Source organism: Pipistrellus hanaki (assembly GCF_964339955.1).
Source record: "Pipistrellus hanaki genome assembly, chromosome: 16".
Lineage (NCBI taxonomy): Eukaryota > Metazoa > Chordata > Mammalia > Chiroptera > Vespertilionidae > Pipistrellus > Pipistrellus hanaki.
This window is the reverse complement of record NC_140518.1, coordinates 1,275,290-1,298,006: the sequence shown is the minus strand read 5'-3', so window position 1 is coordinate 1,298,006 and position 22,717 is coordinate 1,275,290. Positions and strand designations below refer to the sequence as shown.

Here is a 22,717-nt window from a genome sequence, read left to right as displayed (position 1 = left end):
GCCCCCGGTGGGGCTTACGGGCCGGGAGCGCCGGTGGCGGGCGGGGCGAGGAGACCCGTGTCCGCAGGAAAAATAAAGCCCCCGACTCTCAGACACCCTCTCTGCCGGCGGGCGCCCGGGCCGGGGCTCCGGGGTCCGGTCCGGGAAGAGGGGGCCCCAGACCCGCTCCCCTCCGCCCAGGGGACCCGACGCCGGAGCCCCACCCAAGCCAGGAGCCCGGATTCGCGTTTTTCGTTTATTCCTCCGCCGCCCTGGCCCGGGGCTTCGGCAGCAACGTTACCCCACCCGGTGCGCCCGGGCTGCCCTGGGCTCGCGCCCCTCGGGCCGGGCGCCGCCCTCCGGGACCCGGGCTCCCGTGGCGCCCAGACCGGCGTCCCGGGCCGGTGCCGGGAGCAGCAGGGAGGCCGCCCCGGTGCGGGCGGCGGGGCCGGGGGCGGGGGGCGGGGCGGGGGCGGCTTCCCGGGGAGGAGGGGGCGCGGCACCTGCAGAGCGGCCTGGCCGCCCCTCCGCGCCGGGCCGCTCCGGTCCGCTCGGCAGCTGCGGGCGGGCACCGGCGGCCGCACGCACACCGCTCCCATCGATTCCCTCCCGTTCGCCGGGCGGCGGGGCCTCGGGACCGGCCGCCCGCCGCGCCGAGGGGGTGGGTGGGGAGCGGTCTCCACGGGGCCCCGGGCGCCGAGGTCAAAGCCCGAAGCATGTCCCCCCACCCGGCGCCGAGACCTCGCGAGGGCACCGGCCGGTGTGCGGTTGGGGTTCACCCCGCGCCCTCCCTGCGCCCCCCGGCCCCCCGCCCGCAGGGTCTGCGCGCCCCGCGGGGCCGGGGCCGGGCGGGAAGGGCCGCGCGGGAGGGACCGGGCTGCGGGGCCGCACCCCCCGCCGGGCGGCGTGGCGCCGGCGCGGATGGCAGCCATTTTCTGCCGCCGCCGCGGCCCGGCTCCGCCGACTGGGCCGGAGGCTGCGGCGGCCCGAGCGCGGCGGCGGCGGCGGGGGGCGCGGGGCACCGGGCGGAGCGGGGGGCCGGGCGGAGCGGGGGGCCGGGCGGCGGGGGGCCGTGTCCCGCGCGCCCCTCCCCCGCCGCCGGGCAGGCGCAGCTCCGCGTGGCGGCGCCGCGATCCCCCCGCTCCGCCATCTTGTACCCGCCCCGCGCCCGCCCCGCGCGGGGCTCCGCAGACAAAGCCGCCGGTCCTGGGCCCCGCACCCCCGGCAGCGCGGCCCCGGGGCCCGCGCCCCTCCCCCTCCCCTCCCCTCCCCCCGGAGCCCGCGCCCTCCCCCTCCCCCCGGGCCCCGCGCCCTCCCCCTCCCCTCCCCCCGGGCCCCGCGCCCCTCCCCCCGGAGTCCCCCTCCCCCCGGAGTCCCCCTCCCCCCCGGGGTCCCGCGCGGGCGACGCCCCCGCTCAGCCCGGAGGGTCAGCGGGACCCGCTCCTCCCGCGGTTGCGGGGACCCCCGCGCAGCCCGCCCTGTTTGCGGGGAGGGCTGGGCACTCCCAGCTCCGGGTTCCTATTCCCGCTGAGCGGGCTGGCGGGGTCCTGGCCCCGAGCCCCCGCCGCCCCGGGGTGCCAGCCTCCGGAGCACCCTCAGGAAGCCTGCTGGCGGGCGCGACGAGGCCCCCTGGCTGCCAGCATCTCGGCCCTCCATTTCCTGGGGGGCAGCGCTGTCTCCCCTGTCCCCGTCCTGCTCAGCTCCTCCTTCGAGGCCCCCGGACTTGCAGGCCTCGGGGCTGTGGGGTGTGGGGGAGGGAGGCACCCCTTCTTCCCCAGCCAGCCCGCTGCTCCTGGCGAGGGAAGTTGCTCCCCGGAGTCTGGGGTGGGTGGGGTCCCCACTTCTCAACCCCGGTGAGCCCATCGCCACGGGCTCCGGCGCCATCCTTCCACGTCAGGGGGTCCCCGTGGCCCCAGGCCCCAGGCCCGGGAGCGGTGGATCCAGAAACTGAGGCCGGGCGGGTTGTCAGGTGAAGGTCACTCACAAGGTCACTGGCAGAGCCTGCGGCTGCTGTGCACACCCTCCCCGCTTCTCCCAAAACAGAGATCAAAGCTGGGCTCCGGGCGGAGGGAGTCACTCCGCCCGTCACTCCGCCCCGTCCGGCCGCCGGACAGGGGCCAGGGCTGGGGGGGCGGGCCTCGCTCACCCCAAAGCTGGGCTTTCCCACCCCAGCGCCTGCTCCCCTCTGCACCCCAACCCCAGGGTGGCCTCGGGGGGTCTAAAATTAAGGCTTAGGGGCGGCCTCTCCAGGCGCTGGTGGGGTTCCGTGCCGTCCCCCCCTCATGCCCGCGTGGATTCCGAGCCCGGCTCCAGAAACCAGTCTGACCACTTCGCCCATTTCCCAGGCTCCCCAGTGGGTGAGGCTCGCGGCCTCGGCTGCCCCTGAGGGAGGGCGGCAAAGGGACAGGAGCCCGGGCTGGGGCCTCCTGGCCTCCTGCCCCATCCCCCCTCCTCTCAGACACTCAGCAGTTTGGAAGCTGCCCTCCTGGCCGCCCGCGAGGACCGGGTGGAGCCGCCCCCCCGCCCTGTGCTCTCCTCGGGAGGCCGGCTGGTGCCCCGGGGCGCCTCCGGGCGGGCGGGGGGGGGGGGGACCACACTGAGTTGAGCCCCACAATCCACAGGCTTCAAAGGGGAACTTCAAAGGTCCCCAGCAATTCTCCAGGTCGCCCCAAGAAAGGGAGCGCCCCCTCAGCCGCCCGGTGGGTGGCAGATGACAGCGCTCTGGTCCCACCTGCCATGGGGCCACCAGTTGTGTGTGCGTGGCCATGGGGCTGGCCTGAGCCAGGTGGGGCGTGGCTCCCGCTCTGCGAGGCTTCCCTGTGACAGCCACAGGGGAGGGAGGGGGAAAGGGCCGGACGCTGAGCCCAGGGGTGCGAGAGGCAGCCCGGCAGGGGGGCGGGGGGCCGAGTTGGAGCCTGTGAGCTCCTTCCCCTGCTCCCTCGCCATCTCCGTCTCGCTCTAGGGGTGAAGGTGAGGGCAGTGAGCCCCAGGCAGTGCTGGCGGTGTGGTGGCACCCTCCCCACCTGGGAGCAGGGAGAACAGACCCCCCCCCCCCCCCAGCAATAGCCTGGGATTCCTCCCAGCCCAGGTGGACAGGCTTAAGGAGAGGGGCGGGTGGAGAGGACAAGGGAAGGGTGCTGGCCACGCCCCCCATGCAGGGTACTGGCTGTCTCTCCTCCCAAGGTGTTGGGGGACGGGGTACAGAGCCTGGGGGAGGAGGAGCCTCCTGCTAAGGCTGTGTCCCCGGAGCTCTGAGCACTTGGAGCCTGCACCCCCGTATCTCCCCCCCTGCTCTGCCCCCGCCATGAAGAGGGAGGGAGTACAGGCAGCTGGGTTCCAAAGTGGTTCTGGGGGAGCAGCGGCCAGTTAGCTGACCCTGGAATGGCCAGGGCTGGGCGCCGGGACACCTGCCCCTCGCCCCCCTGGGCCCCGCCCCAGGCCCTGGGCAGTCGTGGGCGGACTCCTGCTTTGGTGGGAGGGGAGCCTGAGTGACAGCGGGGACTCCGCCTTCAGGACCCCAGGGGACAGGTGACACAGGAGCATGGCCGGCCAGGGGCCCGGGCCTCAGGTCCGTGCGGCGGGGCCCTGACGTGACCCGGAAGTGCCTGGCGCTCAGCAGAGGGAGAGCCTTTGTTCTCACATCGGTGCCCGCGGGCTTCCTCGCCCGGCGCCCGGGGCCTGGAGAAGGCCTGTGAGGTGCCACGTGCCACGGGCTGAGGCAGCTGCCACGGGAAACGTGTCTCCAATGGTAAACCCTCCTCCTCCTCCCCCCCACCTCCTCTCCCTCTTGGGGGAACCCCAGGATAAAAAGAGTCATAGACCCGGATTGTGCTCCTCTGGAAGCCCATGAGGACCCCTCCAGTCTGCCGCTGTGCGCTAGCGTCACAGGAGGTCACGGGTCCCAGCATGACGAACAGTATCGGAGAAATATGGCCGGCGCGGCCCAGTGGCTGAGCGTCGGCCTGTGAGCCAGGAGGTCACAGCACCGGGTCAGGGCACGGGCCCAGGTTTTGGGCTCCGTCCCTGGGGGGAAGGGGGCGTGCAGGAGGTAGCGATGGATGATTTTCTCTCATCTTTGATGCTTCTCTCTCCCTGTCTCCCTCTCTCTCTCTCTCCCCCTCTCCCTTCCTCTCTGAAATCAATAAAAATATTTTTAAAAAATTATCAGAGAGAGAGGCCGCAGAGGAAAAGGAAGACGCTGCCCGCTCCCATGAGCCAAGGTGGGCGCCTGGGACAGGCGGGGAAGGCCTCGGCCTGGAGCAGGGGGGAGCAGGACCCCGGATCTTCACGTTGGGGAGAAAGAGAGCAGCAGGGACTCACAACCTCACAAACAGCACAGGCAATACCCACCTCCCAGGCCTTCCTGCCCGCCTCTGCAGGGGGATGGCACAGACACAGGCTCCACCTGCAGACACTCAGGTCAGCTGGGGTGGGAGGGGCAGCTGCCAGGCAGGAGCTGGAGACACACGGTGCCTGCAGGGCGGCAGACCCTTCCTGGAGGCTTCTTCCTGCCCAGGATCATTTCTGGGGGCTGTGGGGCCGAGGGCCGTGGGGAGACGGGGACTCCGGGCTGGGAAGGCGCATGTCCCGGCTCCGGGAGAGCTGACGGGAGCCGGGCGCCTGCAGGTCCCGCGCTGCGGAAGGGCCCGGGTGGCGTTATTTATAGCCGGCTGCCCACTCCTGTGGGTCACACGCAGGCCCATCCTCTGTCAGCGCCACTCACCAGGCACTTCCCACGCCGCCCCTCGAGGCGCCGGCGACACGGAGCAGCTGCCAGCAAGGCCCGTGCGTGGCCCTCTCTGCAGGGCCGAGGGGAAGCCACGCGGCAGTGGGCACGGCCGGCGAGCAGGGTCCGGGGCGGGCGGGAGCCTTTGCCCCGGCAGCTGCTCCCTGCCTCTTGGGTTTCAGCTCTCCGTGGGCCTCGTCAGGGTGGAGAGGGGACCAGCTCCATTTGGGGTGCCCACTCGCCTCTGGGGAGTCGTTGCCACACGCCTGCTGGCCCTCCAGGGCACAGAAGCCAGGCCCAGCTTCCAGCCGTCCTGTGCTCCAGGGAGAAACGGAGCTGACCGACAGGTCAGAGGTCACCGCTCACTCACCCGCTTTCCACTCAAGGCCCCGCCGGCCGGGCCGCGTGTCCTGCCCGCACTCGCTGGCCTTCCTGTCCCTTCCCCGGAGGCGAGGGGAGAGGTGACTCCCATCCTGTGGGTTCTGCCATCGGGATGGGGAGACCAGGGTCAGCAGGAGGAGGGCACCTGGGGTCTCTGGCCGGGACCCAGGCCTGGCCCGGCAGCCCCCTGGATGCCAGGCCTGAGGCAGAGCTGGGGGACTCAGCTAGTCCATTTCCGCTCACAGGACCGAAGGAAAGGATTCTCTCTCCTCATTGATGTTTCTATCTCTTTCCCTCTCCCTTCCTCCCTGAAATCAATTATATATATCTATATATCTATATATCTATATATCTATATCTATATCTATATCTATCTATCTATCTATCTATCTATATATTTAAATATTTAAACCAGGACAAAATAATTCACCGCTGCCTATCCACTCTTCCCCAACAGCACGCTCAGGTGGCCAGGCCAATGGCAGGACTTCCCAGCAGGAAGGGGCCGGCGGGGACCGCCCTGGGCCTATCCTGTGATCAGTCAGAGCTCCTTCCTGCCTCTTCCAGGCAAACTCCATCCCAGGGCGTGGAGCCGCCCAAGGCCAGACCCTGCCTCCGGAGTCCCTGCCTCCGCTTCCCAGGCGAGGAAACCGAGGCCCCTCCCTCCGTTCCTTCAACAACCAGCTCTGTTGCCGGTGCCGTGGCTCCGAGGTTGAGTGTGGACCCCGGAACCAAAAGGTCGCCGGTTGGGTCCCCGGTCAAGGCACATGCCCAGCCTGTGGGCTGGATCCCCAACAGGGGGTGAGCCGGGGGCAGCCGGTCCCTGGTGTTCCTCTCTCATCGATGTTTCCCTCTCTCCCCCTCTCCCTTCCCCCTCTCTAAAAATCAATGAAAACATATTGTTTAAGAACTCAAAACCAGTAGCTGTGGTGAGCCATGCTCTGGGACCCACGAGCAGACAAACCCTTCTCCTGTGGGCCCCACTCCGCGTGGGGCGGGCGGGCACGGACACAGGGCCACAGCTTCCGGAAGCCGCCCGCACCTCGGGGTTCGGAGACGGGTCACTGCTGGGGAAGCCGCTCTCAGAAGGTGACGTACGTGGTGGGAGGGACTGGCCTCGGCCACTCCTTGGTTTTTTGTTTTCTGTTCCCGGAGCCAAGCCCAGGGGTGAGCTGCCCTCCGTGTCCTCCCTCAGAGTCGCCTGTGAGCGGCACAGAGCCTCGCCCTCTCTGGTCCCGAGGCCGGAGGAGTGCACCCCAACCTCCATGTGCCCCGCAGGGTCCCCCAGGCACCACCGCAGGGGCACGTGGCTGTCTGTCCTGCTGGTGTCCTTCACCTTGATCCCTCCTAACCTGGTGTTTGAGTGGCTCCTGTACCTCTTATCCAGGGGTTCTCAACCTTCCTAACGCCACGGCCCTTTAATCCAGCTCCTCATGTTGTGGTGACCCCCCACCATAAAATCATAAAATCATTTTCATTGCTACTTCATAACTGTCATTTTGCTACTGTTATGAATCGTAATGTAAATATCTGTTTTCCGATGGTCTTAGACCAGTGGTGGGCAAACTGCGGCTCTCGAGCCACATGCAGCTCTTTGGCCCTTTCACAAAACACCACGTGTGGGCGCGCACGTACAGTGCCATTGAGCCTTCGGGGCCCATGCGCAGAAGTTGGTTTTCAGCTCTCAAGTTTCAATCGTTGTACTGTTGGTATTTGGCTCTGTTGACTAATGAGTTTGCCGACCTTTTTACTTTTATTTATTTATTTTTTTAAATTGATTTCAGAGAGGGAGAGAAACATAGGAACATCGATGATGAGAATCACGGATTGGCTGCCTCCTGCACACACACACACACACACACACACACACACACACACCACTGGGGATGGAGACCGCTACCCGGGCCTGTGTCCTGCCTGACCAGGAATCGAACCCTGACCTCCGGGTTCATAGGTCGATGCTCAGCCCTGAGCCCCCCGGCCTGGTGTTTCTCCTTGTCTTTGATGGGTCCTGGGCTCCCCTTCCCTCTGGGTGTGTCTCTGTCTCCGGTTCTCTCGGCGTCCTTCCCTCCTGCTGCTGCCGCACCCTTCCACACTCTCCCAAACGGGTGGAGTTCCGCCTGGACCCGCCGCCAGGTGGTGAGAGTTTGCTGAGAGCCGACCTTCGAGGCGTCAAGTGGACTCGGTGAGGCCTCGCTCCGGGCCTCACCTCCGGGCCAGGAGAGGGCAGGCCTCGGAGGAAGGGGCGTCCTGCAGGAAGCCCTCCCCCAGCTGCCCTCTGACCCCCACAGCCCTCCCCCGGGGGAGGGCGCGCAGCCCCACCCCCCAGGCCCGGGGCGGAGTGCGCTGTGGCTCGGCCCGGGAGGAACAAATCCTGTCTTTCCACCGCGGCCGGCCGGCAGCTCCCGCTCTGGGGTCGGCAGGTCTCTCGCCGCTGGGAGCCCAGCCCACGGCAGCCCTGTGTGCGTGTGGCGGTCGCTGGCTGGAAGGCGCCCAGACCCTCGGCTCTCCCTCCGGGCTGGCCCAAACCGCAGCCGGAGAGCAGAGGCCACGCGGCCCATCCCTCGCGGCTGTGGCTCTGACCTTGGGATTGCGTTCGATCATTCCTATTAATAAACCTGTTTTTTAAAAATATATATTTTATTGATTTTTTACGGAGAGGAAGGGAGAGGGATAGAGAGCTAGAAATGTCAATGAGAGAGAAACATCGACCAGCTGCCTCTTGCACACCCCCCACCGGGGATGTGCCCACAACCAAGGTACATGCCCTTGACCGGAATTGAACCTGGGACCTTTCAGTCCGCAGGCAGATGCTCTATCCACTGAGCCAAACCTGGTTTTATAGCAGGTGTGCCGGGCGAGCACGGCTGGGGAAGGCACATACCCACGTGTGGGCAGAGCATGATGGGTAATTTACCTTGACCTTAGCTCTGGTCTTTTGGGGACTCAGTTTCTCCCCTGGTAGAGTGAGGGACCTGAAGTAGCCCTGCCGGTTGGGCTCGGTGGGTAGAGTGCCGGCCTGCCGACGGAAGGGTCCCGGGTTCAATGCAGGTCAAGGGCATGTATCTCGGTTGCAGGCTCGATCCCCGGCCCTGGTGGGGTCTCCTGTGGTATCTCGGTTGCAGGCTCGATCCCCGGCCCTGGTGGGGTCTCCTGTGGGAGGTAACAGACTGCTGTGTCTCTCACATCGATGTTCCTCTCTGTCTCACCCCCTTCCTGCCCCTCTCTCTAAGAATCATTGGAAATATCCCCGGGGAGGATTAACAGCAACAAAACACCCGGAGGCCTCTGCTCAGCTCCCAGGAGCCCACGCCTGAGGTCAACGGGCCCACCTCCTCCTTCTCGCAGGCCTATCCACCCGCCCGCAGGGCCCAGGACCTCGCGTGGGGGTGACTGTGGGGGTGACTGTGTGTTTCTGGCCCAGCCCCAGGGGCTTTCCGCCCTGCGGTCCCCGGAGCTCTGCGTTCACCTGGAGAGCCGCACTGAGGGCCAGCCTGAGGGAGAGGAGAGAGAAGGCAGGCCCCCGCCCGCCGCCCCGTCCTGCTGGGCTGGGAGCACCTTGGCCTGGGCGGGGGGCGGGGGGCGGGGGGCGGGGGTGGGGAGGCTGGCGCCACAGGTCTCTGGGCCTCATGGGGGTCACAGGCCCAGGGGACTCAGGCCACGCAGGAGGCCCCAGGGAGCTCACAGGCACCGCCCTCTTCTGCATTAAGGAGGAGCCCTGGGCGGGGGGAGGGGGGGGGCGGGCGGGGGGAGCCGGGGCGCAGCAGTGGCCGGGCAGGACCGAACCCCAGGGCCCTGAACCCGCCTCAGCGCTGCTCCCTGCGGCCCTGGGTTTGCTGGCTCCCGGCTCCGGGACTCGCTCCCATCCCTAGGCCAGTGGGCAGGGAGAGGAATAGCTCATGTGAGTCTAAAGCAATTTGCAAACATAAATAATTCCCGGCCGGGGAGGAGCCAGGAGGATGGAGCCTGAGTGTCCTCCCAGCCGGCCTGGCGGGGAGGGAGTCAGCAAGGAGAGCAGAGCAGGAAATGGCCTGAGGGTGCTGGCTTCCGCTCCTCCGAGGCTCCTGCGGGCCAGGTCCTCCCCCCTCGTCCCCCCCCCCACGATTTCCTAACGGCACCCCCTCAGAGCCGGAGGACAGAGCTGTCCCGGCCTGCATCTGGAGCAGCCAGGCCTCCCCGCACCCCGCCCCGCCTGGCCCCTCCGGGCCCGGCCCCTCCTGTCCCTCGGGCCCCGCGCTGTGTTGCAGGGAGCTCTGGCCCAGCGTTCCTCCGCTCTGCGTGCGCACTGACCACCCAGGGCCGCCGCCTCCGATGCCGCGATAGGTGTCCCTCGCTTCCCCGGATGTGGGGCTCAGGTTGCTCCCACAGCCGCGGCCCTTTGAAGAGCGGAGGCTGGGTGCCGAGGGGTGGGCGCCGTGTCATGTGGGGGCCGCGGGAGGCACCTCTCTGAGCCCACCCCAGGGCTGTCTGCAGCGAGAGGAACAATGAGAAACCAGATGCCGCGGCATTAGCGCAGAATTCCTCAGATGGAACAGGAAAGGGCGGAAATCCCGGGGTTACCTTACACCTGGAGCAGGTTGGAAGGCGGCCGAGCCCCTGGCTGGCAATCTACACTCCGGGGCGTTTCCGAGGAGCCTGCCTTGCGCGGCAGCGAGAGCGTGCCTGCCGTGGCCCTGAATGTGCATGTGCACGCACACATGCACCACACACGCACATGCATGTATGTATGTGAACACCACACATGCACACATGTGCACAGACATGCACTCGGGTGCACATGCTCCTCGGACATCCCCTGGGACACTGGCTCTGCCCCTGCCTCGACCTGAGAACCCGCAGAGAACTGGTTAAGGGCAGCCAGAGCCACAGGCCACACAGCAGCTCTCACTGTCAGGCCTCCTCCCCCCGCCCCGCCCCCGCCCCCAGAAAGGGCGCACACGGAAGGGAGAGACGGCGTGTGCTGGTCCTCCGCTGGGCGCTGTGTGTGTGTGTGTGTGTGTGTGGTCCCAGGCCCACACCTCTGCATCCTGAACCTCACGTCACACTGCTTACGACAGGGTGAGATGGTGCCGCTGTCAGCAGCCACGGGCTGACGGTGGGAGCAGAAGCATTCGCCTGCCTGGAGCCCCCTCCGGGATTATCCCGAGGGCTGTGCCCTGAACTCCACGGCCACTGATTCACGGGAGTCTCGGGGCGAATGGATCTGATGAGGGGCCAGGGGCTGGCGACCCCAGGGCAGCTGGGTGTGAGCTGTCTGCAAAGCCGGTGGGGAGGATGGTCTGGCCTCCACTCTGCAGCCTCAGGGCCTGAGGGCTGAGCCCCCCCCCGGCCCAGCAGAAGCTGCGCCTGTGCTGGGTCAGTGGATGCTGTTAAAGGTTGTCATGCAGGAATCAGCCTCACTGCCCAAGAGGGTCCCCCCCCTCGCCGTCTCACACACACACACACACACACACACACACACACGCGCGCGCGCGCGCGCGCGCGCAGGCACACACGCACTCTCTGACTCCAAGGCATTCAGCTCTGAGCCGAGCACTAGCTGCTGGGGTAACGTGCCCCTCGCCTTCCTGGCGCTCAGGCCCTGCAGCTGGAGCCTCGGCCCAGCCTCCGGGCGTGCTGCTTGGCGAGGCGCTGGGCGGGAGCCTGGTGAGGCTGCCTCGTCCAGCCCTGGAACAGCCTCGGAGCGGGGGCGGCCCCAGCTGGCCTCCGAGGGACCAGAGGACACGGGGGCGAGAGCAGGGCCCTGGCCCCGGAGACAAGGCCACGGAACCCTGCCCACTGCCCTGGAGACGCATGCTGACCCGGGACGGGTGGCTGCAGCCCAATCTTCATGTTCCCGTCTTGGGGGGCAGCCCCAGGGCACCCTGGGAGTGGGCGCATCCCCGCCCGCTGCCGTTAGCCATGCGGAGGCGGAGCAGAGCGCCTGGGGAAACGGTTGCTTGTGTCCAGGAGAACCACCTTCGGTCCTATTTCCTCTTCAGGGTCTGTGCCCTCTCATTCGAGCTGTGGGCCGCACAGACCCCCCAGAGAACCGTGGGCTCGTCCTGCCTCCCTCCTGACTCCAGGTCATCCTGTGACGCAGAGGACGAGGCCCCAGGTCAACGGGGAGCCCACGCACGGGGTGTCCGTGGCAAGGGTGCCATGGCGGGGTGCCCGCTGGGCTCTCCAGGGTGGCCGGCGGGCGCTGGCAGTCAGTGCAGAGTCACCCTGAGACTGAGCCAGGAGCCACTCGAAGGCCTTGGACCTGACAGGCCGTTTCACGTGGTGGCAACAAGAACTCAGTGCGTGAACAGCCCGGGTGCAGGCAGGGGCTGGCTGCTGGCCCGCGGTCCTCAGAGGAGGCTGGTCCCTGGGCGGGCAGGGCTGTGGCGAGGGGAGTGGGCACGGCAACTGTCTGTTCTGCCCTCTGAGAGTCCTAGAAGGTGCTGTGGGGGGCTGTGGGGGGCTGTGGGGGGAGATGCCTAGATCCAGGAGCCCATGATGGGCCTGTGGACAGGGACCACCTGGTCTCCCCTGACTCCTGTGGGCAGGTTGGGTCATAGAGGCGGCCCACGCCCCCCTTAAATCCAGCCACTGCTCAGGCCACCGCTCAGGCCACGCCAACACCTTAGGGTCGAGAGGATAACTGCACGTGCAGGGCCCAGCGGTTTAGTCCTTGAACCTTCTCCCCTCTTGGGCTGCACCCCCTCTCCTGCCGGCTGCACCTTCTCCCCAGTTGGGTTCTGGCATCTGCAGAGCCGGGCGGTGGCCACCCCCTGGACGAGCTGTCTGCCACCAGAACTCAACTCTGCCACCCGGGGAGCCCAGGGGCCTGACGGGACCGGGTGCCGCTGGTGCCCAGCCTGTCCTCAGGGCTCAGCAGTGGCACCCGGGAGCCTCTTGGGTCCGGCACCAGGCTGGGTCCTGCAGCTCCTGGTGACCTGCCATTTACCCCCCCCCTGGCCAAGGCTCAGGCTGCCTCTGGGCCCGCGCTGAGCGCCCACCCCAGGGGCACACCGCCAGCCCGGGTCCAGGCCCCAGGGGTAGCGGCCCGTCTCCTTCCGGCTGCTGGCAGTGCCACCCCACCTCCCCTTCCCCAGCTCAGCCTGGCAGAGGCCACCCCAGGGGACGGGGGGGGGGCACCGAGGGGCACCCCAGGGGACAGGGCTTCTTCCCAGGTCACCCACTGCCTGCCCTGAGCCAGGGGCTCCCGCTCCCCTCGCTCACTTCTCCACCAGAAAAAAAAACAGGGAGCCCGGGCCGCCTGGCATGGCCTTTGTGTGCCAGCCGGGAGGAGCAGGCCGATGCTGGTGTGTGGGCAGCCTGCCAGGAGCGTCAGGATGGCCCTCCCTCGGCTCCCAGGGTGGCAAAGGGCATTCATACCCAGAGGGGGAGGGGTGTGCTTAACTCGCCAGGGGCGGGGGGGGGGGGAAGGGGGAGAGGGACAATTCACAAAAGCTGGCCAGAAACTCTCAACCGTTTTTTTTTTCCTTAGAACTTTCCTTCCCTCCCTCCCATCCCCCCGCTGGCTTCCCTCCCCCACCCGGTCGCTGGTGGCCTGCAGCCAACACTGGCCACACTGTCCGAATTCAGGCCTCCTGGCCTCAGCTCTCCCGGGCCACCACCCCCCCCCCCCCCCCCCGTTCGGAATCACCGTGACCTCTTCCGCCCCGGCGCCCCCCGCGGGCTTGGGCCCCGCTGGCCCGGTGGGTCCCAGGAGGGCAGGCCGGGCTGTGGGCCCCCGCCCCCCAGGGAGACTGCTGAGTCTGCAGAAAGCTGCCTCCGCCCTGCATTCCGGGTGCGCTTCCAGGCTGGGGAGCTGCGCCTCCCCTCGCAGTCCGGCCCACTCCCCCCCACCCTGGGCCCTTAACCCCTTACCGCCCGGTCAGCAAGGGCCCAGCCTGCCACCCAAAGCAGGATGGGGGAGCTGGGGTCCCACACCTCCTGGCTGGGGAGGTGGGGTGAGCAGGTCTGGCTCCCACTTCTCCCCCCCATTTCCATCCACCTTCCCCGAAGCCCTGTCTGGCCCTGGAGTGCCTCCAGGCAGAGCCTCGGCTGACCTGACGGGTTCTGGGAGCGAGCCTGGCAGAGTGCCTCACAGGCTTTCTGGGTGGGGCGGGGCCCCGATGCCGGGAGGGACGCTGGAGATGGGGGCGGGAGGGTCTCCTCCCCGCGGGAACCTGCCCAACCAGGCCCCACCAGGCGGCACCTGGGTGTGCTGCGCCCGGAGGCTGGGGGCAAAGATCAGCAGGTGCCTGGCTGGTGGGACTCCGGGTGGGGGCCAGCTCGCCCCGGTCTCTGCACGCTCGCTCATCCTGCAGGAGCACGCCCTCAGGAACCCCCCTCTCCTTGGCACTGCCTTCCCATGGACTTCCCTTCCGGGCGCTGGGTCACTCCGGCCGGCCTGCCGCTGGCGCCTCTGCCCTGAAACCAGGCCACTTGGCTCCGCAAGAGAAGCTGGGCTTCCTCCCTGACACCCGAGCAGGAAGTGGGGTGGGGAGGGGGCCCCACGTCCGGCCTGCTGCGCTCACCTCGGACAGCGGACAGCGAAAGGCACCTTCAACATCTCCATTTAATATGTACATTCAAGCAGGTAATGATCGGAAGCTTATAGTTTAGACATTTCTAGTAGCAGCAGTTTAGTCTAGAGAGCTCATTTAGCCTTTTAACAAACGTTTTCTTTTCTTTTTGCACATAGAAACAACACACCCATGTGTACGGTATCAAAAAATATAGACCAAGGTCACCGCTATGGCAGTTCCTGGGAGGGGGAGGGGGAGGGCAGGAGCGCACCTGGGGCACAGAGCACGGGAGCGGGGCGACAGGAGCTGGCCCGTGTGACGGGGAAGATGCCATGATCTAGAGAACTCCATAAATCTAGGCTTTCATATTCAATATATAAATACCTACAAATAAATATAGATATATCAGCCCCACGGGGTGGCCAGGCCTTCGGAGCTCAAACAATACATTTCCATGATAACACCACGTACAAACGGGAGTGGAGTCTGCACTGGACACATTAGCAGGTTAAAATATAATACTATGCCTCCGAGGCCCGGCTGGCTGCCGCGGGGCTGGGGGCCGGGGGCCGGAGGCCGGTCAGCGGGGAGTGAGCCAGACCCGCAGGCTCCGTGCGCTCACACGGCGCCAGTTCCCACGGAGGCAGCCGGCTGGACGCCCTGAGTCCCAGCCAGGCCCCCCCAGCTGGACACAGGGGGGCGCGCTGCTGCGGCTTCGGGCGTCCCTGGAGCTCCCCTGGGAGTGGAGAGAGGAGTCGCGCCCTCGGCGCTGAGCGGAGCCGAGACGGTGCAGCCGTCCCTCCCGTTACACCGTCACATACTCCTTGAACGTGACGGTGAGGCAGTTCGCGGTGACGTCGGTGATGATTATATTCCCGAAGAAGGGCTTGAACTCGCTCAGCGGCTCCTCGGGCTCGTCCTGGGCCTCGGCGGGGGGCTTCTGGGCCGCCGTCCCCGGCGCGGCCGCCGTCATTCCCTCCGCGGCCGCAGGCGCCTCGGGCTTCACGCGGAGGCCGCCGGGCAGCGCCCCCGCCTCGCCGCGCGCCTTGACGCAGCGCAAGTCTATGGGCTCGTCCAGGTCCGAGTCCAGCAGGATGACCTCGGGCTGCGGGGGCGCGGCGGGGGGCGCGGCGGGGGGCGCGGCGGGGCTGCCCGCCAGGCAGGTGGGGGTGCTGACGCTGCGCGCCGTCAGCCGCTTCCTGCCGGCCTCGCGCTCGCCGTGCGTCTCGGAGAGGCAGCGCTTGCGCGCGTGGGAGAGGCTGAGGCCCGCCGCGTGGTGGTGGTGGTGGTGGTGGTGATGGTGGTGGTGGGAGGCCGTGTGCGCGCTGCGGCCCGAGTCCCAGGCCAGCAGGTCGGGCTTGGTGGTGAGCTGCAGCGGCTGCTCGCCGAACGCCGCCTCCTTGCTCGGGGAGAGCTTGCGGGGCCCAGGGTCCTGCGGCTGCGGGTCGCCCGGGCCCGCGGCCTCCTCCTCCCGCCTCTTGAAGGGCGCCTGCGCCTTCTTCTCCTCCGCGGCCCCCGCCGCCGCCGCCTTCTTGAAAGTCCGGTCTGGCGGCGGGTGGCGCTCCTCGGAGGCGCGCTTCTTGTGGCCGGGGGCGCGCGCCTCGCCCTCCGCCGCCGCCGCCTCCCCGGACTTGATCTTCACCGCCTGCATGCCGTTCTCCATGTACTTGCTCATCACGATCACGATGCGCCCGTTCTTGTTCTTGTTCTTGACGATCTTCATCTTGCCCCCGATCCCGTTGCCCGCCACCGCCTCCTTGGGGGCGGGCGCCATGCCGTTGGGGGGCGCCTTCTCGGAGCCCTTGCCCGCGGCCCCAACGGCGCCGCCGGCCACAGGCTTCACGGTCCCCAGGAAGCCCTTGGCCCCCGCCCCGTGGGCCCACTTGTCCTGCGCGTGGCTCTTGGCCCCCAGGTCCGGGCAGGTGGGGCTGGGCGCCTCCTTGTGGCCGCCCTGGTACTGCAGGTCGTACATCTTGGGGTCGGGCTGGTAGGGGTGGTGCTTCTTGCTGTTGAGCTGGTAGTAGTACTTGCTGCTCTTGCCCGGCGGCGGGGGCTTGCCCGCCCGCTCCTTGCTGTGCGGCTGGTACTGGTGGTGCTTCTTGCTGTTGAGCTCGTACTGGTGCCCCTGGCCCTTGCCCTGGGCGCCCAGCTCCAGCTTGGCGCTGCGGCTGTCCGTGGAGGAGTCCTGGAGTCCGCTCAGCACATTGGAGCGCCTGGCAAAGGTGGGCACCTGGGGGCGGGGCGGGTGGAGGGCGCGGTGAGTGGAGGGGTGAGCCAGCCTCCCAGCCCCCACCCGGTGGGCAGAAACCAGGGAGGGGCGGGCAAGCCAGGCAGGAAGGGGGAGAATGGGGTGCTCAGGAGGAAACACCGCCCTCCCGCCCCCGCCCCCGCCTGGAAGCAGCTCAGGTGGCAGCTCAAAGGGAGACTGGGGCGGGGCTCTCACCTGCACCACCAGCGGCTTAGGCTTCGGGCCTCGCTTACGATATCCCATCAGCTGCTCCTGCCGCTCCCTGGGGGCGGGACAGAGGGCGGCGCCGTGAGCCTCCGCTCCCCTCCCCTCCCCTCCCCTCCCACCTGCGGGGCGTCCCCCTCCCGGGAGCCGCAGGGCCGCCCAGACCCGGAGGGAGCGCACGCAGCTCGAGGCAAAAGGTCGCCCCGGCAGCCGGCTGGGCGCCAGCCTGGTCCCAGAGCCCCGCTCTCCACTGCATGGACCCTCCTCTGCCCAAGGGGCCCCCACCCGAGGAGCGCCCCCACCTGAGGTCCCCCTGCACTGCCGCCCCCCACAGCCCTGCCCCCTACGGGGGTGGGGGTGCTTGCCGAGCGGGGCGGGGCCGCTGGCACTGCCGCCCACAGCCCTGGGCCGTGGCCCTGCGCAGAGCGGGTGGGCACGGGGGCCAGGGAGGCAGACGAGGCCCGAGGAGGAGCTGGAGGCCCACGGCCCTCCGCAGAGCGCGGCGCTAATGACCTCATTAGGATTCAGGGAAGGAGCGCGGGGGGCGGAGGGAGGGCCGTTCCCGGAGGCCGGGCTGACCCGCCGGAGGGCTGCGGCCTCGTCGGCGCGGCGGCGGTGGCCAATGAGGCGCCGGGGCGGAGGCCGCGCCGCCAGGTTCCCAGCCGCCAGGTGAACCCGCTCCGGGCGGCGGGGCGGAGCCACAAGCCCCGCCCCCGCCGAGCCCGGCCCCTCGGTTTCCAAATTAGCCGAGTCCACGCGTGACGGCGGGTCAGAGAGCGCTGCCTGGCTTCCGCCGCCGCGTGGCCCGGCGTGACCCAAGGCCGGGGGGCGGGTTTCCCCAGCGCTGCCCCGTCCTCCGTGGGAGAAGGGGGCGCCGCTGCAGCCTCGGCCCAAGAAGGGGCTCATTTCCGGGCCAGAAACTGGTCCTCCCGCGGCCCCAGGCACCCCTTGCAGGTGGGCTCCCCCCGGGGAGTTCCGCCGAGCCCGGGAGCCCCCGCTCGGCCTGACGCCGAAGTTGCATGACATTGCAACAGCCGTCTCCCCGCTCCCCGGGGACCGTTACGCAACATGGCATCAGCTGCTGACATGGTTACGGGGCGCGCTCCCAGGTGGAGGCCGCCACATCCCCGCTCCGCGCCCCCCTGCGTCGCGGAGGGCCAGCTCCCCGCCGGTGGCTCCCTCCGAGGGCCTGAGTGTCCTGCAGCCCTCCCCAGGAAATAATGCAAAATAAAAAAGAGGGCAGGGGTGGGGACAGCGGCGTGGCGGCGCTCCGGCCCCCCCCCCCCCGTCCTCCCTCCTCGCCAGCCCTTCCCCCTTCGGTGCTCCCCAAAACCGAGACCCGCAGCCGCCGGCGGGGAATCCAGCTGCAGCAGCCGCGGCGGCGGCGTGACAGCCTCTGAGTGCGCGGGGATGAGCCCGCGCCCTCCACCACCCCTCCGCCGCCGGGCAGCGCCCGCGCCCGCACCCTCCGGGCCAGGCTCACCCGCCGAGGAGCCAGAGCGCAGCAGGAAGAGCGCCCGCTGTCAGCCAGAGCCCGGCCCGCCCCCCAGCCCGCGCTCCCCGGGCCCAGGGTGGGGGCTGGAGGTCTCGCCAACTTCCCTCCGGCCCCCAACAGGTTAAGCTCGGCTCCGGCTCCGTGACGTCCGGCGGCTCCGCCGTGCCAGCGCCCTCGGAGCTGCCCCACGGCGCGCCGGCCCGGGCAGCCCCGTGGCTGCCGCGGAGCAACACCTAGGTCCTGGGGGTGGGGCTCCAGGGTGGGGCCCGGAGGGGGCCCTCGGGGGCCCAGGCGCCGCGGCTCCGAGTTCTCTGGGGCGGCCGTAGGGCCACCCGCCCTCGCCCTCCCCGCAGTCCCCCCAAAACACAAGCCTCGCCTTTTCTCCCCGCCCCGCCCCCACCGCCGGGCTGCAGCAACCGCCAAGGACGGTGGTTGGAGAAGCCGAGGCCGCAGCCGTGCCTTCCGACCCGCCTGGGGGAGGGGGCTCCCCGGCCCCTCCCGCTCCCCCTGCCCCCCCCTTGCTGCGTGGCCCTCGCCCCGCTCCCACACCGGCCCCCCGCGGCGGGAGGCGGCGGGGGGACGCTCACCTGTTCTGGAAGGCGATCAGCAGCCGGGGGTCCAGGATGTTCTCCTCGGGCTCCCACGTGTTATATCTTGCAAGGGGAAAGGGAGGGGACATGGCATAAAAATTAAAAAATAAAAAAAAAGCCGAGCCAGCGCCGCGGCCTCCAGGTGGGAATGACATAAGGCCCTGCTCTGTCCTCCTGCGCCCACAGCCCCTGCGCGGCGGCGCGGGGCGCAGGGTGGGTTTCTGCAGGCCGGACGCGCCCCTATACTCCCCCCCACCCCCCAAGTCAAAACAAACAGCCCGGCAGGAAGGGGAGGGCAGAGGAAAATGAAACCAGCGTCCCTCCAGCAGTTGTCAAGAATGTGAAGCGTGTCACCGCGACACGTCCCACCGCCACCCGCTCCCCGGAGCCCCGCGTGCAGAGCGGCCCGCAGGCAGAGTCGCGTCCCCTCCGGCCGCCCCCGCCCCCGCCCCGCGAAGACTTTGGAGGCGTTCTCCATTTGACCCCTAATCCCATCGCCGGCCGCCCCGCCGCTCCCCACACCCCCCGGGGCCCCCGAGCCCGCTGTCACGGGCAAGCACCCCCCCAAATACTCAGCAACACAAAAATCCGCCTGTGTGTGTGCGTGTGCGTGTGTGTGCGCGTGTGTGTGCGTGCCTGCGCGGCTGTCTCCATCCGGTGCCTTCGCATTTTAAATAAAAAAAAAAAGACCCCCCCCCCCCTAAAGCCCGGCCGCGGCGGCAGCGCCCTGCACGGGCTGCCTCCCCCTCCCCGCGCCGCCAGCAGGGAGGAGGCACACAATTGCATTTTCGTCGCTTTTTAATTTTTTTTTTTTTTTTTTTTTTTTTTGGTTTTGCAATATGGAGCCGTTCGGTGGAGGGAAAGGGGAAAGGAGCCATTTTCTGCTGCACATCAGCCAGTGCCTGCGCCGCCCTCCCTCCGCCGGCCTCCCGGCTCGGCCCGCGCCGCCGCCGCCGCTGCTCCGGCTCCTTCTGGCGCATAAATTAGTGATGGCATTTCCCGGAGCGGAGCCGGCGCGGGGCGCCCGGCCCGGGCTCGGGCTCGGCTTCCCCAGTGCCTGCCACCGACCTCCCCACCCCCTCCTCCACCGCCTCACCCCGCCTCCCGCCGCTCCCCCCGCGCCCCACCGGCCCCGGGTCCCGAGCCCCGCGCCCCGCGCCGCGGACCCCGCGCCCCCGCCCCTGCGCCGCTACTTACTTGGGGGACCAGCCTCTCCATTTCACCAGATACTCCACTCTGCCCTGCGGGGGGAGAGACACACTCCCTCAGCTTCCGCGGGATCCCCGGCCGGCCGCAGCCTCCCCACCCCCTCCGCGCCTGCTCGCGGGCCGCTCGGGCCCCGCTCCCGCCGCCGCGCCGCCGCCCCCGCGCCGCCCCACCTTGCGGATCCGCTTCTTCTCGATGCTCTCCACCGCGAAGACGTGCTCGCCAACAGCTGGCAGCTCCATGGCCGGGCCGGAGCGCGCCGGGCGCGGGTGGCCGGCGCCGCCGCAGACCCCGCTGCCTCCCGCCGGCGCCCCGCGGCCGCCCCGGCGCAGGCGCCCCCGCTGCCCGCGCTGCCGCCGCCGCCGCCGCCGCCCGCAAGCCCCGCCGCCCCGCCGCCCGCTCCGGCTCCGGCTCCGCTCGGCAGACACTGAGCCCGGGCCGCGGCGGCACAAGAACTCATGCAAATCCGGCGTCGGCGGGCGGGGCCTCGCGGCCGAGCGCGGCGTCAGGGGGCGGGCCGCGGCCCGGATTGGCGCAGCGCGGCCTACCGGAGCCCGGGCCCGGGCGCCAGGGGGAGGGGACGGGAGCGGGAGGGGCCGGCGGGGGAGGCGCGGGAGTGCGGAGGGAGGGAGCCTCGGGCCGGGGCGCGGGGGGCGGCGGGGAGGGAGCGGGACGGGGCCGGAGAGGTGTCCCGGCCGAGGGCGCGGTGGGGTGGGACGCGTGACAGGTCTCCGCGCGGCCCCCGCCTTCCGCCCGCGCGGCGGCCGCCCCTCACCTCTGGTTCCCAGTGTGCAGCGCCCGGGGACCCCCGCTGGGGACCACCAACGCGCCCCGTGCCGTTTCCAGTTGCATCGGATTGCGTCATGTGCGACGCCCGCCCGGGGAGCCAGCGGCGGGGGGCGGAGGGGGCGGGCGGCTGGGAGGCCCCCGCGAGGCCCGGAGCGTTTAGGTTGGCGAGGAAGAGAGGAGAGAGGCCCGGGGAAGAGAGGATGGCGCCCGGGGTCGCGGGAGAGCGCGGGGAAGGGACAAGAGGGCGCCGCGGAGCAGCCAGCCGGGCCGCACGCGAGAACCCTCCCAGAGGGGCTCCGAGTCCTGTCGCACCGACTGGACCTGCTTCCCAGTTACCTGCGGCCGCTCCTGGCGCAGGGACAGGATGTCTGCTTCCCTCAGCATCGCCCGCCCTGCCCGCACCCGGAGGCGGAGGACGGGAGGGGGCGCAGGGACGGCCAGGCCCGCTGGACCGGGGTGCGGGTGGGGGGAGGACTTGGTGGGGTCCGGGGGAGAGGCATCCAGAGAGGAAGAGAGCGGTGGGAAGAGGCCGAGCTGGACAGGGGCGGATGGGGCCGCACGGAAGCGGGAGGAGGGGGGAATGGAACGGACCCGGAGCCCAGCCTTCGCCAGGAATTCCGTCGCCCGGTGCGGGTCAGGCAGCCCCGCCAAGGCCTTCCCGGGACAGGACGCCGAGGAGCCCAAAGTGTGAAGTTTAGCACCTCGGCCGCCAGACAGCGGCCCAGCTGGGGGAGCTGCTGCGCCCCGCGAGGCCTCCCGAGGGCGCCACCGGGGGCCGCGAGCTCGGTGGGGTCGGGTCGGGGAACGAGGGGCCGCGGGGACAGGCCCGGGGGCCGGAGGGGCGGGGAGGGCGCGCCGGGCCTGGAAGGACCTGGAACAGGAAGCTTGCGCAATCCCTGGCTGCGCGTCCGCGGCGGAGAGCCGGGCCGCGCAGAGTGGAACCCGAGGGGGGCGGGCGAAGCGCCATCCGGGTCTCCGCTCCGCCCTCCGCGGCCTGCAGTGCGGGGTGGGGACTGCTGGGGCTGCGGCTGCGCTGGGGAGGGGTGGGGTGCAGAAGCGAACCCCCAAAGCGTGTGCGGGGTCGCATTCTCCCGGGAAGCCGGGAGAAGCCTGGGCGGCCTGGTGTGTGAGCGCACACGTGGACGCGCCACCATGTCACCGCCGCCTCGCAGCTCCTGCCGCGGCCCCGCTGCTCGGGCTGCCTAAGGCCGGGCTCCCGCTTGGGGGTCCGGGCGTGGGCGGGGCGCGGCCTGCAGCCTCTGCTCTCCCGAGAGCTCCAGGCACAATCCCAACATTCCCGGGGTGGGGTGGGGTGACCCGGCTGTAGTCCCGGGGCGGGCGGTGGCCCTGGGCTGCTATTGAAGGTGGGGATGCGGGGAGGCACGTCTGTCTTCCCGCTGTGCTTGGGGCTTTCCCCGCACATTCCAGGGCTAGAAGCTCTCGTACGGGACAGGGTCTCGCGTGGGACATCTCCCCGGGAAGGGAGAAGGGGAGGGTCCGAGAGGTGGAGCGGGAGGCGCTGTCAGCCGCAGTCCAGCCCTGGGCGAGGGCTGCGGGGTCTGCGGAGTCCGGTCCCGCACGCCTGCGCCCGGGGCTGGGCGGACGTTCCCGGCACTGCCGGCCCCTCGTTAGAAAACCCCCTGGAAATTCTGTTTCCAGTGGTTGTTTCCGTGGCGGCCGGGCCAGGGGGCGCCGTCTGGGGCGTCGGACTCCGCGGTCCCGGCTGTGAGCGCTGGGCCCCCGCCCCGCGTGGCCCCTGGTGCCCCGACGGCGGGTCTGCGCAGGAGCCGGGCGGGAGGCAGGGCGGCTCCCGCGGCCAGGAACGGCCTTTCTTGGAGCTGCCGGTGCCGGGAGGGAGGAGTCGCCGGGCTCCCAGGACTGTCCGAGGCGCGGCCCAAAGCCCCCCAGGAGCAGGGAGTCCTGGCGGCCCCTGCTCCGGGCCTTTCCGCCGCCGCTGGGGGGAGGGAGCGGGGAGGACCGACACCGCCGGCTCCCCGCGGCTCCCGGCGTGTATTCTGGAGGGAAGGCGAGCCCAGAACCCAGAACCCTGGAGGCCCGGCCTGACCACCCGCCACCTGCCGGTCCGGGAGCAAGGCGCCGCGGGGCGGGCTGGCCCGGGAGGGGGCTGAGCGCTGGAAGCTCCCTGTCCCGCTCCCTCCGGGAACCTCCCGGGGGCCTCCCCTGCCACCCGCCAGCGCGGCCCCTCAGAGGAGCCGCGGGGAGCGGGGCCCTAAGTTGGGATTCCCAGGGCCTCAGCTGGGCCCCTGCCTCTGACCCGGGACGTCCTGCCCCCGCGGGGAGCCCGGGCGGGGCCTGAGCCCGCACAGCCGACGTGGCCCCTCCCGGCCAGGGTCCGACCGCGCCCCGGGGTCCCGCTGAGGGACCGAGTCTTCTGGGTGCCGCCCCGGGCTGGGGCCCCCAGGGGCCTCAGGGGCCCCGAGCGCGGCGGGAGGAGAGGGCCGAGCCTGCGGCGTCCTCAGGACCCCGGCGAGGCGGCCGCGGAGAGGCCGGTCCCGGAGGGGCTGGTCCGGGGGGCGGGACGCCCCGCACGGAGGTGCCCGGGCCCCGCGCCCCGCAGGCCTGGCTCCGCAGGGGAAG

At 69.9% G+C, this 22,717-nt stretch overlaps 1 protein-coding gene across 1 annotated transcript; it reads right to left on the bottom strand.

Moving 5' to 3' along the window:
• Positions 1–13,618: 13,618 nt before the first annotated feature.
• CBX4 (chromobox 4) lies at positions 13,619–19,717 on the bottom strand. Its single transcript, XM_084861986.1, has 5 exons — positions 19,504–19,717; positions 19,322–19,365; positions 18,122–18,187; positions 16,031–16,097; positions 13,619–15,817 (listed from the first exon to the last, which is right to left on the bottom strand). Exons 1-5 carry the CDS (start codon positions 19,570–19,572, stop codon positions 14,393–14,395), a joined length of 1,671 nt encoding a protein of 556 aa, XP_084718112.1. The 5' UTR covers positions 19,573–19,717; the 3' UTR covers positions 13,619–14,392.
• Between the last annotated feature and the right edge of the window lie 3,000 nt (positions 19,718–22,717).